This window comes from Sciurus vulgaris, assembly GCF_902686455.1.
Source record: "Sciurus vulgaris genome assembly, chromosome: 15".
Classification (NCBI taxonomy): domain Eukaryota; kingdom Metazoa; phylum Chordata; class Mammalia; order Rodentia; family Sciuridae; genus Sciurus; species Sciurus vulgaris.
In genome coordinates this window covers 67384101-67403120 of record NC_136476.1, presented here as the reverse complement: position 1 = coordinate 67403120, position 19020 = coordinate 67384101, and the positions used below count along the sequence as shown (strand labels likewise).

Genomic DNA, 19020 nt, shown 5'->3' with positions numbered 1-19020 from the left:
AAAGGGAAAGTACTATCTTTTCAGTGCTAACTGGACGAACAAGTAACTAACAAGTAGACTAGCAGAAGTTAACCTTTGTAAAAATATTCTACTTAAAAAGTGAAAGAATTTAGATGCCAGAATTTTCAACCCCCAACAATTATTGGATCTAGGTTTTGATGGTTCATAGTTGCTGATGTCACAAAATGAAAGAGACATTAGGCATCACATGCTTCTGGATTAAATACACACACACTACACACACACACACACACACAAAACCTCGTTTATGAAAATAACTTGCCACGCAGTCCTGCCAAAAAAGAACTGAATTTGACACATAACATTAGCCAACACAGGTGTATAAACTAGTCTAAATGTGTGGACATTGCTTTGGTCCTGATTCAAATTAACTGTAAAAAATAAGGAAATACATTTTAAAAATTGTGCAATAATTGGGATATAAACATTGAAATTGACTGGGCATTTTATTAATAGGAAGAAATTATTGCTTTTTATGGTTCAATAATATTGTTGTATTTATAATTTTTAAGAACCCTTATCTTTTAGAGATTCAAACTGAACATATTACTATTAAATTATTTGAGGATGTTTGAGATTTGCTTTAAAATAATGTGGTAGGAGGGGGTGGAGCTCAGATGAAAAAAGATTGACCTTGAATTCAAGGATTAACTGGCTGGTGTTTACAGGGAAGTATCTTCTTTATATTGTTGTTGTTGTTGTTGTGTTTTTAATGTGAGAATTTTTTCATAAGATGGCATTTTTTAAAAATGCAAATTCCTGTTCTCACCTCAGCTTAATTAATTCAGTATCTCTGAGGGTTGCATCTGGTACAGCAGTATCTCTGATTTCCCCAGGTGAGTCTAACGTGCAGCCAGGGTTGAGAATCACTGTTCTATGACATCATTCAGTGTTTCTCAAAATACAGTTCATTGCCACCTGCTTAAGAATCATCTGAGAAGTTGGAAAAAGAAAAGGAGCCATATATTCCTAGGTCAAGATCCTCTGAGACAAATGGGTCATGGGGGGGTGCATATTTAAAAATTTATTGCTAATACCATTATTGATTATCATATCATAATTGTGTACACTTTCAAGGTATGATGTAATGTTTTGATACATGTATATGATGTGGCATGATTAAATCCATTACCTCTCTTACTTATCATTTTTAACATGCACCACAGATGCCAAAGGTCAACGGCTGGGAAAGGGATTAAGAATGGGATCTTAATCCTGTTAGAAGTGTGTTGCAGTCTCTGTGTTCTGCGACTAAATGATGCAGGGATTTGACCAACCCTCTCTGCACCTCTATTTCCCAATATTTATAGTAGAAATACCATAACCACCTTGACTAAATTACTGTGCTACCTGGGGGTAAAAGGTAGTGGCAAGCATTGCCCTTCATTCATTGCCTGAGTTCAGTGTAGAGTAGTTGTTATCGTCACTTCTAGTACTTGTGCTATTACCAAAAGCAAACAAAGCAAAACAGACATTGAATATAAGTCATGTTAAATTCTTCTACTATGTAAAAAAGTTGTCATTTATGTGTTCTAGATCAGTGAGGTATCTGAAAAGGAGCTATTCCTTTACTTTGGCTTTTGTCTGAATTGACTTCTCTTTCTTATTCTCCTCTTCAAGGATAGTTTTCTTTGAGCTCACAGTTTAATTATTGATAAATCTATACCTGTAAAGGTTTTTCCAGCTATTTAAATCTCAAAAATGTTACTATACATGCAAAATGCTAGGGGAAAAAATTGCTAATGCCAACTGAAGGATAAATCAAAATAAATCAGAAATGGCATGGCCATGTTATAAAATCACTGCTAATTAACAATAAAGTGGGTCTTATGATTCTAAGGCTCAATACAAGTATCTAAGCTGTCAGAAAAAGCCCAAATACATTAGGTAAAAAGTGTAATGTTAACATGATCTACAGCTCCAGTTTAATTAATTAGAAACAAGGTAAGGAAGGGATGGAGAGAGAAAAAGAAAGAAGTGCATGGTGAATTTTGCAGATACTGAGGAGGGAGCCAATAGATTGGTAGTTAATTTTTTAAGTCAATAGTTACAGATTATTTATTTGCATTTTAATAGAATAAAAATTGACAGTCATACAGAATATTTATTACTCAAATCATTCTAGAAAAGAGAACAAAGAAAAATAGCACTGGAAAAATACTGGACTATTTGCTAAACTTAACTACTAGCATACAGTCTACTCTGGAAATACTCAATAGGTGGCAAGTTGCTTGGCTAGGAAGCTAGTGTTAAAGGTGTGTCATCCACTTCCTCTACACTAATAAAAAGGAAGTTCACAAGTAGAAAAGTATATTTTCGTATGCATAGAAAAAGTATAAGTGATAACAATATTCATCTCTAGATGAAATATACTGGAAATTTTTCTATTTTTCTCTTAGATCTTCCAACTTTTTAATAATGAACACATCTTACTATTTCAGGAAAAAAATGATGAAAACATGTTTTTAAGAGTCATTTAATTTATAGATAATTTTTTTCTTGGAAAGTCAGATCAGAACTATCCCACTAAGGTTAATGGGAACCTTTACAGGTAAAGATTTATTACTAATTAAACTGAGAGCTCAAAGAAAACTGCCCTTGAAAAGGAGAATAAGAAAGATAGTTCAGACAAAAGCCAAAGTAAAGGAATAACTCCTTTTCAGATACCTTACTTATCTAGAACACAACTTCATAATAATATAATGTGTAAACCTCAATGCAATGAAAAAATGTCATGGCATTCATGTGCTGAATTTCATAAACTTGACTTAGAGTCAAACCCTTTAAGACATTAAATAGAACCTAGCCTTTTAACATATAATATTATTAATGTTTATTTATTTATTATCCCAATATATTAGGAACTAAATGCATGGAAAAAGCATTACCCTTAGGAACACAAATGATTATAGCAAGATGTTATAATAGAAAAGTGACAAGCAAAGAAGACACAAAAATTATACTGAGGCATCAAAGAACAGAACTTTAGCTTAATAACTGTAGGAAGCTAAACACCTATCCTGTAGTGCTCAAGGGCTGCATGATATTGAAAAATAAATTCAAATAACAATTAGAAATAATTTTTCATTAAAATTATATTTCAGAAGGCAGGGAAGTAAATTTTAGAATGACATTATCCAGAATATTTAAAATTTTAAATGCATGAACCCTACCTAAGTTTATGTTAAATAGATAAATTACACTATTGAAAAATTTAGTCCTCATATCAATATGGTATCTCATATCCCTTGCTGTATCTCTCAGGTATTGAAAGATACATACAATTAAAATATTTTTGAAATATACTAAGCAAATATACTTCTTTGGACTTTCTAACCCATTCTTTGTCAGTCTTTGTTACAGATTATAATTAGCTGTCATTTAAATGGAAGGTGAAGTCAAGTTGTCTGTACTTTAATTACATTAGTCTTCCAGGGATGAATTTTGAAGTAACTTGATGAGTAGGTTTTTGAGTCTAAACCTACTTCTTACACTATATTCACTTGGATATATTTACTTAGCATTCCAGTGCTGAGCCATTGAAGTTCATAGCCAAGATTGCTTTCATTCCCTTATCATCTTTCTATTACGGAGTTTTGGTCTTGTTGGTGAACCCTCTCCATTGATCCACAGGGGAACAGGGAACGAGTCTGTCAGGAGAACAAACAATGGAGTGAAGGAACAGCAACCTGCCAAAGTAAGTTAGATGACACTTCCTAGTCCCAAAAATGATTATGAGGACACAAGGTAATGGTGTGGCTTCATTTTCTTTATATATCAGTTTTGTAATTTAAGAAATTTTTTTCAAACTAACTCCATTGCCAGTATGAGAATGTTTAATGGACTTTTGTTCAAGGACACTGGACCAATAAATTAAAAAATTGAAGAAGAAATTGGCGATTAATTAGAATGAAACACAAGATCACCAGCTCTGAAATGGCAAATATTTTGTTTGGAAATTAATTATGCTGTTTGTTTGCGTTTTTGTGAGTTTTCCCCTAAAACAGGCACAATTAGAAGTCGTTTTGGAACAGTTGCTTCTTGGTGGCAATACTGGGCAAAGCAGGCATCTTTTTTAAGTGCTTTTGGGATATCTGTCAAATAAATGAAGGCTCACAGTTTATATGCAATGTTGAATTAACTCATTTTATGAAAAAAACCGGGGTTATTTGGCAACAGGTAGGTTAATCCACATGACTTCTTTCTCAATCTATGGCCCATGTACTTCCTCTACCAAAAAACAACGTATTTAGAGACAGTCATTTTAAACCAAGGCAAGTGGCAAGTTTTTTATTTTTTTATTTTTTCTGTAGATAATCCTGGTGGAGTTGTCAACTTCTCAAGCTGGAAGGGCCTCTTAGATGATCCACTTCGGTCTCTTTAACTAACAAAAGAGTCAGTGAGGGTTAGGAGAAATGAAGCGGCCATCACTGCCTCATCAAGTCAGGGCTGAGCTGGCTAGCATTCCAGGAACTTAATGCTCAAATCCTTGTTCCCTGTAGTTTCAACCATATTTTCAGAGGTAGATGAATGAGATAATTTTGTGTATATGGGAATTGTAAACCTTTTAAGGAATACTATATGGTAATTCAGTGGAGAATGACTGCTTTTAGTTCTGAAAATCTCCGGATAAAGATTATATAGAAAAACATTTTTAAAATATTGAGGGCTGGGGAGATAGCTCAGTTGGTAGAGGGCTTGCCTTGCAAGCACAAGGCCCTGGGTTCAATCCCCAGCACCGCCAAAAAAGAAAAGAAAATATTGAGTAACATCTCAAGTCATAGAAAAGCATCATTCATTTGGTACTTGGGACATTTCTAATAATGGCATTTTGATCTACACTGCTCATGATCCAAAAGTGTGTATATATATATGTGGAGGAGGGAGGTGCAGAATGTAAAGGAATCATGCACATTTGGCATTGGAGACCTCGGTTGGTGTTGTGTGGGGAAGGGGGTTCTGTTTTGCAGCAGGTTTAGCTCAAACTGCAAAGACAATGGTTTGCATAGTGTTCATTTCAGAAATGAAAGACAGTAATAGAAAACTGTGTGTATCTTAACATTCCCTGGGGCTCTTTTCTTCTTCTTACATTAACAGCATCATACAAGTTAATTTCAGGAAATTAGGTTACACAAATAAGGAGAAATAGCTTTTAATCCCACCACTTAGGGGATTAAAAACTATTAGTATTTTGATATATTTCATTGCATGATTTTTTTCCCTAGGCATATAAAATATAAATATTTCAGTATGCATACCAAGCAATCTGATCTGCAAGAGCCTTATATAATTTACCAAATTATTAAACTTGGTGTCTGTTATCAGATCTCAGAGAAGCTCATACAAGTCTGTAGGGTTTCCTAGACTAGTGCTTCTCAACCTGTGGCCCACAGACTAGCAATATCATTGGCACCTGGCATCCTGTTCAAACTTCAGAATCTCAGGTCCCACCCCAATCCTACGGAATCAAAATTTGCATTTTAACAAGATCCCTAGAGGATTCCCGTGCATATTAAAGTTTGAGAACCACTGCTGTTGGTCTCTGGTTTTTAGACTTCAGCATTTTGGAATATCCTAGAGAGCTTTGAAAATTCCCAGTAGAATACACCTTAAATCAGTTCAATTGGAATCTTTAAGGTTGGGACCCACCACCTACATCTTTTAAAGATCTCCAAGTAATTCTGAAGAACAGCCAAGGTTAAGATACCTGTTCAACGGCACATGTAATATTAACCAAGGTTAAGATATCTGTTCAACGGCACATGTAATATGAAGGAAACCCAAAATCAGCTAGTATCAATTCAGGGACATTTAATTCTGAGTTAGCGGTAGAATTATTTGGGAAGCTTTTAATAAAATACCAGAAGCCCAGCCACTACACAGAGCTTCTGATTCATTTTATCTAGGATAGGACCCTAGGCATAAAAGCTTCCCAGGGACAATAATGTGCAGCTAAAATTGAGGATCATTGGTCTAAATCACCTCCTCTACTTCCACAATAATTACAAAATTAAGACTAAAGTCCATTTTTTCAGATTCTAGAAAGGGTGATCCTAGCTCTTCATAGCATGTTCCTGGTAATAACATTTCTCACTGATGCAAAATCATTCTTCGTAATGGGATCTCAGCAGTATAGCAGTATATGAAGTTCGCATAGCCCTAAAAGCCATGTAAAATATTAATGTTAATGTTAAAATGCTATTTCCCCCAAGCTCAGGGTTCCCTGTTTTCAATACTTACTATCCAATTAATGTATCTTTTATCCCTCCTTACAAGCTTTATTACCTTGACCAAATTATTTAACCCTCTGAGACTCACTTTTCTTCAACTATTAGTTGAGATAATCTCAGAATTGGTGTTATATAAGGCTGCCAGATTTAAAAGAGAAAAGAAACATAGGACACTCAGTTAAATTTCATTCAGATGAAAAATAATTTTAATCAAATGTGTCCCATATGATCTTTAAGATACACTTCTGAAAACATATTTGTTATTTATCTGGTATTCAAATGTAACTGATAAATATGCATTGTGTATATTTATCTGAGCTTACATTTTAAGTATTATAAAAAAATAAGTTTGTTATTATATGGAAAATTCTTGACCATGGCATCAACTTAACACATGAGATTCCTTTCTTTTACCCACCTACTCATCCAGACCCCACTACCCCAGCATTATTAACTATACACATAAAGACAGCTGGAGTAAAAAGACAAAGTAGCAATTTTTAATTGTGAGCATGTATTAGTCCAGTACTTAGGTGTGCTATTTTTCCTTCATCAATGAGTATTATCTTATTTTGTACAACTATTCCACATTTTATATATATTATTATTGAATACCTTTAACAAACTACAGCAAAAAGAAGGAAAGAAGGTATGAAAAGGTATTTAATGTAAGACTTTTCTTCTTCCTTTCAGAGACCAAGTGTGCAGCCCCACCTGAGTTCCAGAATGGGAAGGTTGACATGGAAAATACCACCGCTGGACTCAGCATCGTCTACACCTGCCACAGAGGCTACAGCCTCCGAGGGCCTCCTCAGGCACACTGCACTCAACATGGAACTTGGAGCCACCCAGTTCCTCTTTGCAAACGTGTGTGTTGACTTTAGGAGAGATTTTAACAAGTTGCAGCTTCATTATTAGTATCCCATACATCTAAAACATAGAGGAAACGCCACTGATAACTGAGATTGGCCAAGAGAAAGAAATCTGTGATTATTAAACCAAATTTTATGACGTCTTTAAAAAAAATCTGCTGGTATTATCTAAAACATGCTAGGAATTAGGCTTTTATCAGATTCCTTGTCTGATTATAAGTTCAAGGCACCAAGAGAAAGTGCAACTTCATGAAGAAATTGTTGACCGAAATGTATAATGAATTCTATTGGAGATAAGAAAAGGATAAAGAAAGAAAATCTATTTGAAGCACAATGTTAATACAATAAAGTATAGGTAAATATGGTAAATGAAGGAGAGATTTAACACTTGAATAAAAACCATTATTAAGTAAGAGATAAGATGAGAGACCTCTGGATACTGATTAAAAATCATAATGCAATAACAGAGGCCTTCAGATTCAGCAGAAGCAACATCACTAACCAGGACTTACTTTGTGCCCATTTAAAATCAGAAAAATGGAAATGGCTTGGAATAAGTGTGTGTCTCGCATGTGCCCTGAGCCAGCCCATCATTTCCTGTTGTTTTCTTCAGACCTATAGGAATGAATCCGTCTTTATAAATGAGGTTTGCAAACTCCCCAGTTTATGTCCGAATATCCTGCTCATAGCAGTGTGGGTCTGAAGTCTTGTCCAACTCACACAGAAATGCTGATGATTCTGTGGTGCCTTCCTTCTGGAAGACATTGAGTGAAAGAAGGCAAAGTGATAGTGGGATGAATTTACCCTGTGTTCTTAATGGTCTTCAAATATTAGGGAAATATTTGATGCACCCCTGGATTTTTAGTATAACTTTGTTCCCCAGTGCTGATAAAAAAGAAATCTTAATGTTGTGGACCATAACTTCAGGCAACTATTTAATCAGCCTTGCAGTAGAAGTTAAATAACTTGGTGTTTTTTCAGTTCTTTTCTGATTTTATCTTTACAAATAATCTCATGTGATTCAAAAGGAGTCTGCATTTAATGTTTGAAGTTTTATACTTTTTAAGACTCATATTGCCATCTTTGAGAACCCATCTGCTGTAGAACTCTACTCTGCCTTTAAAGAAATAAATTAAGAGGGGAAAAAAACAGTAAGCATTTTCTTTTCTTTTTAACAGCAAATCCATGCCCTGTCCCTTTTGTGATTCCTGAGAATGCTGTGCTTTCTGAAAAGGAGTTTTATGTTGATCAGAACGTGTCTATCAAGTGCAGGGAAGGTTTCCTGCTCCAGGGCCAAGGAATCATAACCTGCAACCCTGATGAGACTTGGACACAGACAAGTGCCAGATGTGAAAGTAAGTCAACAGGTGGAGCCCAGTGAGTTCCCTTAGCATGGAATGTTTTCCCATCCTTGTGAAGTTTTTTGCAATCAAGTTACTTGATTGTAGACATTTAAATCTCTGTGCTATCCTAGTTAGCATCTCCCGAATGAATGTTTAAATTTTTTTTAAAAAATCTTTAAATACCAAACATAAAAAGAAAATGTTTCAGAATTAAACTAAAACCTACCTGATCAGGAATCACTAAGCCAATTTGGAAGTGTATTCTTCTAAAATTAAGCAAGAAATTAAACTTAAAATGCACATTTTTTTCACACTGTCCCCAAACTATCCTTTAGGAAGCTATAAGTGCTTTATGGATTCAAAAATTGTTCCATGCCAGTTCTCAAAATTAGGCCTACATCATGACCACTTAGAGAGCTTTCTAAAACACATGTTTGCTGGGGGCACACCTGGAGTTTCTGATTCAGCAGGTCTGGGAAGAGACCTGAGAATTTGCATTTCTAACAAGTTCCTGGGTGTTGTCAATATTTTTGGTCCAGAAACCACAATTTGAAAAACACGGGGCTAGCACCATGTTGATACATTCATGATGTGGCATTACACACCACAGTCTGGCAACATCTCTTGCTAGCTTGTGATAACACATGACATCTCTTAGTATGCATTTCCTAGCCCCACTATTCCCTCAATGACAATCAATAAAAATATTCTCTGGTTTGAACCATATGCAAGGCTCTGGAATATATTCCACCCACAATGATCTTCATCTTCAGAGCACTCACACCCCAATTAATGAAATAAGAAATGTACATGTGAAAACCTGAGTTTTAATTCTGTCCTCAAAAATTTAAACTCTAAACTTATGCCTAGCACTTAATCTTCTTAGAGTCTTGCGACTTCCATTTGTGAATAGCAGCAGTAATACCTATCTTATGGGTTTGTTTTCAAGAATAAATAAATAGGTATATACTGTATTAGCAATATCTCCAGACAGGAAGAGATACCCAATAGCCCAAGCCCCTGAATTTTTGACTGGTAGCTCATTGCAGCCTTCCAAAGTTATTTTTTACTCAAGATAAATGTGAGGCTAGATGTTTAACTGGGACTTGGGTGCCCAAATTTTGCAAAATCTACCCCTAATGAAATGGGAAGAACTAAGTATTTATAAGCTGAAGTTTCCCATAGGCCCCCTATCTAGTTCAGAGCCACCAGACTGGAGGAAAGCAGGCCAAGTGGCCTCATTCTGCCCACATATCCTCACCTTGGTCTTGGCTCCCTGAGACATCCATTCAGGCCACTGGAAGAAAGAGCAAGAAGAAACGTGCTCTTATTGCAAATGTTCCTTTCATGCATGCTTAATTATTCCTCAATATTCTTGAAAGGGTCAGGGGTTGCCTTGGAGAGGAGACAGTTTCTACTCTTGTTTGTTATCCTCAATCCTCTTTTGCATTTTCTATTAGACGGAAGTTCTTTGGCTTAGAACCAAATATCCTTCCTTCCCCTGAGAAGCAGGCTTCCTTGTTCTATTCACCAACCTCTGATATGTATCCCTATGAATCAGTGATTTTAACTTGGTGTACATGAGAATCACGCAGAGAGAGTACGTAAAATTCAAATTCATAAGCCAGAAAGTCTAGAAATGTGCTTTTTTGTTTGTTGTACTAGGAATCAAAATCAGAGGCACCTACCACTGAGCTATACCCCTATCCCTTTCCATTTTTTATGTTGAGACAGGGTCTCTCTGAGTTGCCGAGGGTCTTCCTAAATTGCTGAAGCTGGCCTCATACTTGCAATCCTCCTGCTTCAGCCTCCCAAGTCTCCGGGATTACAGGTGTGCCACCACCCCAGCACATTCCCAATGAGATATGTAGCACTGCGATTCATGGGCTTCACTCTGAAATAATCACTCTGACTATAATCCTGCTGTTTTTCCTCTTCTAATTTGATAAGTATCCTGCTCTAACATTCTCTTGCAGACACTTTTTGGGTGAGTTATAAGAGTTCATTGTTGGTCTCCTACCTACTTCTTTCCTTACTTTAAATTAGCTCAACTTTGCTGGGCATGGTGGTACACACCTGTAATCCCAGTGGCTCAGGAGGCTGAGGCAGGAGGACTGTGAGTTCAAAGACAGCCTCAGCAATAGTAGCAAGGCCCTAAGCAATTTAGTGAGATCCTATCTCTAAATAACACATAAAAAGGGGCTGGGAAGATGGCTCCATGGTTAAACTCCCCCGGGGGTTCAATCCCTAGTACCAAAAGAAAAAAAAAAAAAAGCTCAAAAGCTCCCCTTCAACATTTGTACCTCTAATCATGCTAAACAACAGCAGATTTTTCTTTCAGTTCCTAGTATTCTAGATATTACAGTGGTGAAAATGTTACCCTTATGTATTTTGTTTTTGCTCTTTACATTAATTGGTCTTGATGATGTTGTGTTCCCAGTGTGGGTTAGTAGCACAGGCCTAATTGTGTTCTTTTTTTTTGGGGGGGGGGGGGGTTGCTGGGGATCAAACCCAGGGCCTGGTGCTTACAAGGCAAGCACTCTACCGACTGAGCTATCTCCCCAGCCCCCTAATTGTGTTCTTGTCTCCCTATAGAAATCTCATGTGGGCCCCCAGCTCACATAGAAAATGCTATTGTACGAGGTGCACATTATCAATATGGGGACATGATCACCTACTCCTGTTACAGTGGATACATGCTAGAGGGCTCCCTAAGGAGCGTATGTCTAGAAAATGGAACATGGACATCACCCCCTACTTGCAGAGGTAAGGAAATATTTGGTTATTTCTTGGTAAAGTTCCTGGGAAATGTGTACAGAAGTCTGGTGTGACCAGTAATTAATATGCACACTACTTCATTTTGCCCTGACTTTAAATTTTCTCTCACCGGTTGTGTCATTTTCCTTAATGTTTTGTGCTTAAAAGTGGACACAAAGAACTCTTGGGTTCCATGTCTGAAATTCTACAAAATGGAAAAAGTGGTGAGGTACCCGAGTATGTCCCTCTAGAACTTACACTTTCTGATAGAATATGATGGTTTAGAAATCATAATGATTTCACTTTCCTCAAAGCGAAGTACTGTGGTAATGAGCAAGTCAGTTGTAACTAAGAAACTAAACAAATAGTCAAGTCATTGGGTGGGTTGTCCATGTGAACAATGGGGAGATTTAGATTTGGGGTGTAAATGCCAAAGTCCTTATGAGTTGGGTGGAAGGGAGAATTGTGGAAGTCAGTGAGTGAACAGCATGAGCTTCAAAAGAGGCAGGGTCCTTGGAGGAGAAAGGAGATTAATTGTCTGGAAGCAACAATGAGGAATGAGGTCACCAACCCATGGCATATAAGAGAATGTGTGACATTTCCTTGAGAGGACTGCCAAAGAAGATCTCCCTCAAGTGGAACTCTTGCTTCACTTAAGGTCAGAAATCAAAAGGAAGTTTGTGTGCTTGCTTGCTTTAAGATAGTCAGCTATTTTTGAACATTCTGGAAGGGGTATCTCCCCTGGCCTAGATCCTCTAAACCACCTTGTCCCTTCCTACCTTGACTCCTTCAAATGACTTAAACCTTCCTAGTCACATTCCCAGAACTACCTGAGCTTCTTTTTGTCTATCTTGAGCCATAATATTCATCCTCCACCTGAGCCCTGGAACTGCTTCTGAGGCAAGGCCTCTGGGCTAGCTCTGGGTTTCTATGATGTTTTTCACACATGGAACAACTGCTCCGAGCCAAAAGAGATCATTTGTACCAAAAAGTGAAAACAGCGTAGTACAGAGTATGAGAGAGGGATACCGAGCTTTCTCTGAGAGCCCACGTGGTCCAAACTGGCCTCTCTTGTGGCAGGACAGTGGGGGTCAGGGAGCATCTGGGAAGGTTTAACAAGGAGGTTAAATCCTGACCTGGTCTTAAAACCATTATCCAGAAAAAAAGGCAGTCTGGATTGAAGCAAAGAGGAAATATAGAATGGCATATTTATTTGTACTTTACATTTTCCCAAATGAAATTTAAGAAAGAATTGGATTCTGTGTATAGAATATAATATACATATGAAATCTCTAGCACATATATAGATGTATCAATTATATATATGTGTGTGTATTTCTTATATATATCCATATATATGGAGATACATATGTGTGTATATATATTATATATATATGAATATATTTATGAATGGCATGGAATCATACATAGAAGTATATTAGGGTTTCCTATACTTTTGTTTTTGAAAAGTTATTGTGCCTATTTAAGGTATACAACATGATCAGGAGATACATATAGATAGTAAAACAGTTCTTGTATTGAAGCAAACTGACATATCCACTATTTCATATAGTATACTTTTCTGTGGCAAGAGCAGCTATAATTTACTCATTTAGCAAAAGCCTCAAAAACAGTAGAACCTATAGTCCTGGTATTCTACTTTGGATCTCTTGATTTGTTCATTCTATCTGCAACTTTGTATCCTTTGAACCTACATTATGCCCAAGCATGCATGCACACACACACACACACACACACACACACACACACACACACACACACACACATGCCAGAAAAATATATTGGATGGGAAGGCTAGGGACGAGACCCTGGACAATACTAGCATTCTTAGGTCAGCAAGGAAAGGAGGGCCATGAGAAGGAGGAGCCAGCAAGGTGAGAGAACACCAGAAGAAAGTAGTGGCCTAGGACCCAAAGGAAGTGAGATTTTTTAAAAAGAAGAGCAATGGCCAACCATGGCTCATACTTAGGGAAGACAAGTGAAGCATAGGCCAAATATTGAATTCAACATTTAGGAAGACAGCAGAGAATAAGCTCAAGCTGTTGAAGGGCATTTTGAGAGCGGAAGTCAGATTACTATGGTTTGAAGAATGAGGAAATGGAAAGACAAGCTGCAAACTCGTACAAGCCAGTCTTGAACTTGGGCTGCAGGGAAGGGGAAGAGTATTAACTTGGTGTCTGCTACAGGTTAGGGGATGAGCTAGTTGATTTACACTGGGTTATTTGGGGTTAGTTGGAGAGGAATGTAAAGTGAGGGTTTTTTAATAAAAGGGAGGGGCACGGAGAGAGAGAGGGTACTGAGGGGCCAGTGGCATTGCCAAGAATGTCTCAGAAGGGTTAAAATCACCCCAGTCTCACTCCATGAGCTCCCAGGAGAGCAGCCTAAGTAATATGTGTGTCTATCCTCTGATCTGCACCTGGAAACGCACCCCCTCGCTGCCTCTTCCCCACCCATCTCCACACTGTTATTTCTCTCCTCCTGTATCCCAAGTCCTTGGGAGCCCTCTCTGCTGGGTAAAGAGAAAATGGCAGGGAAGAGCTGAATATACAGGTCACAGAAGGGCCAGTGCTTCAGGACTGAGAAGGAATTGGAGTCAGGCCACTCATGACTCCTGTTTCTCCTGGGCCAGGCACTCCCCACCAGGAGAACCTGGAGAGGATGCTACAGGGGGCTCCCTTGTGCACCACAGACCCCACTCGGGGAGAACACTGCGGCAGCTTCTTTGGAAATAGACCAGAGGATCCACCTACAATTCGTAGAAGCTGGGATGCCTTCATGTGAAAGCTGCTTTGCCTGCTAATCCTACGGAGTCCTCTCCAGCCTAGCTCGGGCGGCCCAAGGGCATGGGGACTGTGCCACTGCACGGAGCCACATCACTGTAAGGGGCCACATCTGCCTCTCGCATGGCTTAACCCAGTCCCCAAAGCATACCCACTACTCTGGAGTCTGTGAAGTCTTCAGACTTAATTTAGGCTTCACTGAGACTTCAGACTTAATTTTCTAAGACCCTGGGAAATGTCCTTTGGGACAAGAGAAAGGTCAAAAATCCATTTGGGAATCAGAGAAATTTTTTTCGACAAAAATGCATTTACAAAACACAAATCCCTGTACCAGATATTTTGATCATCATCTAAAGATAAGTAGAAAAATAAATAGAAGGGAGTAACACAGACACCTACCAGTGTGGGGCAGGTGATTTATTGTCACGAGCACACACAGTGGACACGCATTGTTTCCATGCTGGGAAACAAGGAAGAAGAAAGCCACAACTTGTTTGCTTGGAAATTGGGGATGAGACAGGGAATGTGTACCAGACAGAGAGAGAGAGACTTCCAACTGGATCTTGAAAAGGGAGAGGACATTTAGCAGGAAAGGATTAGAGCAAAGGGAAGAGAGAAAGAATAGTATCCAGAGAAAAACATGACTTCTGAACCCCATGGAACCACCCAATGCCATGGCACCAGGGAAAGCTGCAAGGGTCTAGGTGAGCTAGGTCTGAGATTTCTGCCAGGAATGATCAAAACTCAAAATTCCAGTGACCACAGCTTTCTTCACAACAGTCAAGCTATGGAATCAACCTGCCCATCAATGAAGGAATAAAGAAAATGTGGGGTGGAGAATTATTCGGTTTTTTAAAAGAGGGAAATTCTCTTATTTGCAACAACATGGGCCCTTCCTGAGGACATTACAGTAAGTGAAATAAGCCAGGCCCAGGAAGATGAATGCTGCCTGAACCGAATGCTGTCCAAAAGCCAAACTCATAGAATGAGGTATACAATTGCTAGGGGCTGAGTGGGGTGGGGACAGATAGGGAGATGTTGGTCAAAGGGTATCAAGTTTCAGTTGTGCAGGATGAATTAGTTCTGGAGATCTGATAAGCAGCAATGTGACTAGTTAACAATACTGGATGGTATACTTGAAATTTGTTAGAAGGCTAGACATTAAGTGTTCTCATCAGGAAGAAAGGAAAAGAAGAGAAAGACAGTGTTCACTGTGTGAGGTGTCAAATATGGTAATGAACTTGACAGTGGTAGTTATTCCACAGTGTCTGCATATAGCAAAGCATTAAGTTGTAAGTCTCAAATAGACACAATTTTCATCCATTCTACTTCAACAAGGCTAGGGGGAAGACTGCACTGGTAACAGTGAATAAAATGTCACACTTCTCCATGTTGAAATTACCTCTTGAGATTTGGTTGTGTTGCTTTTCCTTAAAGCTTGAGTCCAGGAAATGTAATGAATTGTGAATGTGCAATCCTATTTTCTGTCTACCACCCTTCCATAATTCACTAGAGTTATGACCTACCCTGCTTCCCTTCCAGCTGTCTGTCGATTCCCATGTCAGAATGGAGGTGTCTGCCAGCGCCCAAATGCTTGCTCCTGCCCAGATGGCTGGATGGGACGTCTCTGTGAAGAGCGTAAGTCTGTCCTCAAATCTTACTTTGAGTTCTGATGATGGGCCTAGAAGCTGCCGGCTTAGGGGGGCGCCTATGAACTGGCTACACTGTTGGGAGGAATTGATTGGCTTCAGCCCTCTTAGCAGACCTGACAAGAGTGCATAGGGCTGATCCAACAGGCCAACAGGTCTGCAGAAGATCTGGATTTTTTTTTTTTTTAATGATCTTGAAAATGCAGTGTTAAGATCCACCTGTCACCTTCACAGGCCTCTTGGCACACATTTCCAAGGGTCTTCTTGGAAGATGAGGTCTCCAGCCTTCTTCCCTCTTCTTGGGTCTGTGACAGGCAATGCCAGTTGCTGCTAAAATCAGTATAAATGTGCAGCATTGCATTACATTGTACTTTGCAGGGAATATTTGCCACCCACCCTTCACTCTTTGTCATTAGGAACAGTTCCTCCTGATTAAGAAAATAAGGAAAGTTGTCACTCTTAATCTGTGCAATACTTGGTAGATCAATTTAGAGTTTTGATCCTTACAAAAATGTCTTTGATTTTCAACTTCCATAGGAGTGTAAATAATTGGTTTTAAATGTTTTTAAGTGTTTTTGTTTTAAAATTGGTTATAAATGTCTCAACTGCACTGTTTCAGTATTTCAATATATAAGAATGAAATGATTTGGTGTTTCAGTACAAGAGGTGTATATAAACCAGGCTGAGTCATTAATACAATGGCCATTGGTCTATATGTTTATTCTAAGACCAGGCATTTTATAAGATTCTAGAATATAATAAGCATGATTTTTTAAACTACTCTATAAGGGGAAATGTATGATGGAAATTAATTCATGGCTGCTAACAACTCACCCTAGCACGTATTCTCAAAATGATTAAGGAAGAAGAGAGATTATGTTTTTCCTTTTCCTTTCCCTCTATCATTCCTTTTTACTTGGATCCCCCAGAATTAACCTGCTATAATGCCAAGAGTCCAAAGACTCCAGAAGCACTCACTCTGGGCCACCCCAACAACAGGGCTGGCTAAGCATATGCCTGTCCTTCTGCGCGAGACCAGGGCTTCCCAGGATTGAATGTGTATCCCAACTATCTGGAAGATACTATTAAAATGCAGATTTTGATTCAATGAATCTGGGTTGGGACCTGAGACCCCACTTCTAGGCAACTTCTAAATAAAGCCAGTTCTATTTGTTAGACAACTACACTGTGAGGAGCAAGACAACAGACAATCTCACATATTTTAAATAAGCTCTGTCTCTTCCAGGAGGAGGAATGATTGTCATGGAAGATGTAGGAGAGATCTGATTCTACCACCACCAGGTCTCAACTCCTAGAAAATCAAAGGCACACTGTCCCCTTAATATTAAAATGTTGCAAATGCTAGCCTACAGTATAGTCCATCTGATTCACATTCTCACATTTAGTTCAAGAAGAGCCTCAAGGCAACCAAACCCTCTTAGAGCATTTAATATAATTTGTCATGGAAATTTGAAATGATGTCAAATGAAGATCACTTATTTGGTGAAGAGTAGAAGCAAAGCACTTAGCAGACATTGATTACGCTGTGTCCGCACCCAAAGAGTGCATTTGGCATGGACCTCATTATATCTGGCTCAGGATCCAGACTTACTTTCCTGATTGTGTTTTCCCAGTGATTCTCATTAGCAAGCAGAACACATACGGGAAGATTCTCTACTGGGTCATGCAAGGTTTCACTCTGCCCCAAAATCGTCTTTTGAATACTTGAACATATCAGAGCATGTGCATTTTGATCAAGTTCTTTTCAACTCCCTTCTTTTTTAGCAATATGCATTCTTCCCTGTCTGAATGGTGGTCGCTGCGTGGCCCCTTATCAGTGTGACTGCCCACCTGGCTGGACTGGGTCCCGCTGTCATACAGGTAGGTTTCCATTCAGTTTATTTTCTTGGTGGCTTGGTCCCATGAAGCCTGATGTGGACAAGTATAACTGAGGCCCAGAGGTGGTGTGGAAACAAAAGGTTTCCAAAGATTCTCGGACTTCTCAAGACCATCCTTGGAATGATGACTTGGATGACTGCCTGAACAAACACCGTTCAGGAGCCTGTGCCAAAGAGCAGCATCTGGGCTGGAGGTGCAGCTGGGCAGAACAGTGCCAGCCTTCTGATTTCCAGCAGCACAAAAAAGGGAAAAAGAAAAAGGAAAAGGAAGTGCCCTAAAATAGCAGAAGAAAAACACCTTCATTGACTCTTTTACAGCCTGTAGAGCAAGACATTCTGCAGAGATTCAGAAAATTTATCTCAACCTCTCTGAAGTTAAATTAGTTCATGATTACTATGTAGGAAAAAAGAGGTCATAAATGAATATGACTTCTGTTAAAGTGGAAAACCAAACTCATCAATGAGATAGTTCCTTACCATAGACAACAGTAAAAAACTGTCCCCTAAACAGCCCTTGCCTACCTTAAATATAGCATTTAGTCCGCTTTACTTTGACATCTGTTTAATTGCTTGGTTATCTGTTTGTCCTGGCCCCCCACTAGATCATAGCCACTTGAAGGCAGAGATGTTTCTTTGTTGTCTTTATATCCCCAGTGCCCAAATATAATAGGTATTTCCATAAATGTCACATAAATCAGTTTTTAAATGACAGGATTTTTTAATGTTCTAAAAATTTAAGCATCTGTCCAAAGAATAAGGCTTTCTCTATTTATTAGGTGTGAACTTTGACACTCTACTATCCCTCCAGTAAAAACATTTATACCACTTCTGTGGATCAAATTCAAAGTAGAACAGGTTTGCAGACACTGTCAGGTGACCATGTAACTTAGATTCCAAACCAGGACATTTTTTTAGAGTAAAGCTTGGAAATGAGAGTGAATGATAGTACATCACAGGCAAAATCCTACATGCTTCATCCTGCCTAAAGCCAGACTGAACCTTCCATGAATCCAAAAAGAAAAATCATCCTGGAGTTTAAATGTGAAGACTTTATCAAGGCTCTTAAAGCAATCTACATAGTGTTTGTTTAAAATGAATCCACCTAGATATTTATCCACACTTCCCCTGCACCCAAAATTGAACTCACCTGCAAACTACCCCTGCCCTTCTCCAGGCATCCTGTCATTTATTTCAGAGGTGGCACCAATCTTCCGAATGAGTGACTTGTTTTTGACTCTCCCTCTGCTTCATCTGAGATCAACAGCATCTCTTTTTGTTCCTTCCTACACAGTATCACCTCGAAAACCCCACCGTCACCAGCTAGTAAAAGACCTCTTCTCTGGATCATGGCCAGCATCTACTAGTTGATTTTCTCAGCTCCATTTCCAGGCTTAATATCATGTGTATACATTTTCTGGCATGTCTTTGTCCTGTTTAAGAACCTAGGAT

At 38.6% G+C, this 19020-nt stretch overlaps 1 protein-coding gene across 1 annotated transcript in view; it reads left to right on the top strand.

Annotated features, from left to right (window-relative positions):
- SVEP1 (sushi, von Willebrand factor type A, EGF and pentraxin domain containing 1) overlaps positions 1–19020 on the top strand; it is a 184634-nt gene that overhangs the window by 159327 nt on the left and 6287 nt on the right. Inside the window, exons 41-46 of the mRNA XM_079112549.1 lie at positions 3655–3718; positions 6945–7118; positions 8302–8478; positions 11062–11232; positions 15567–15662; positions 17459–17554. Coding sequence (XP_078968675.1) covers positions 3655–3718; positions 6945–7118; positions 8302–8478; positions 11062–11232; positions 15567–15662; positions 17459–17554 — 778 coding nt within the window. The remainder of the gene's footprint in view (positions 1–3654; positions 3719–6944; positions 7119–8301; positions 8479–11061; positions 11233–15566; positions 15663–17458; positions 17555–19020) is intronic.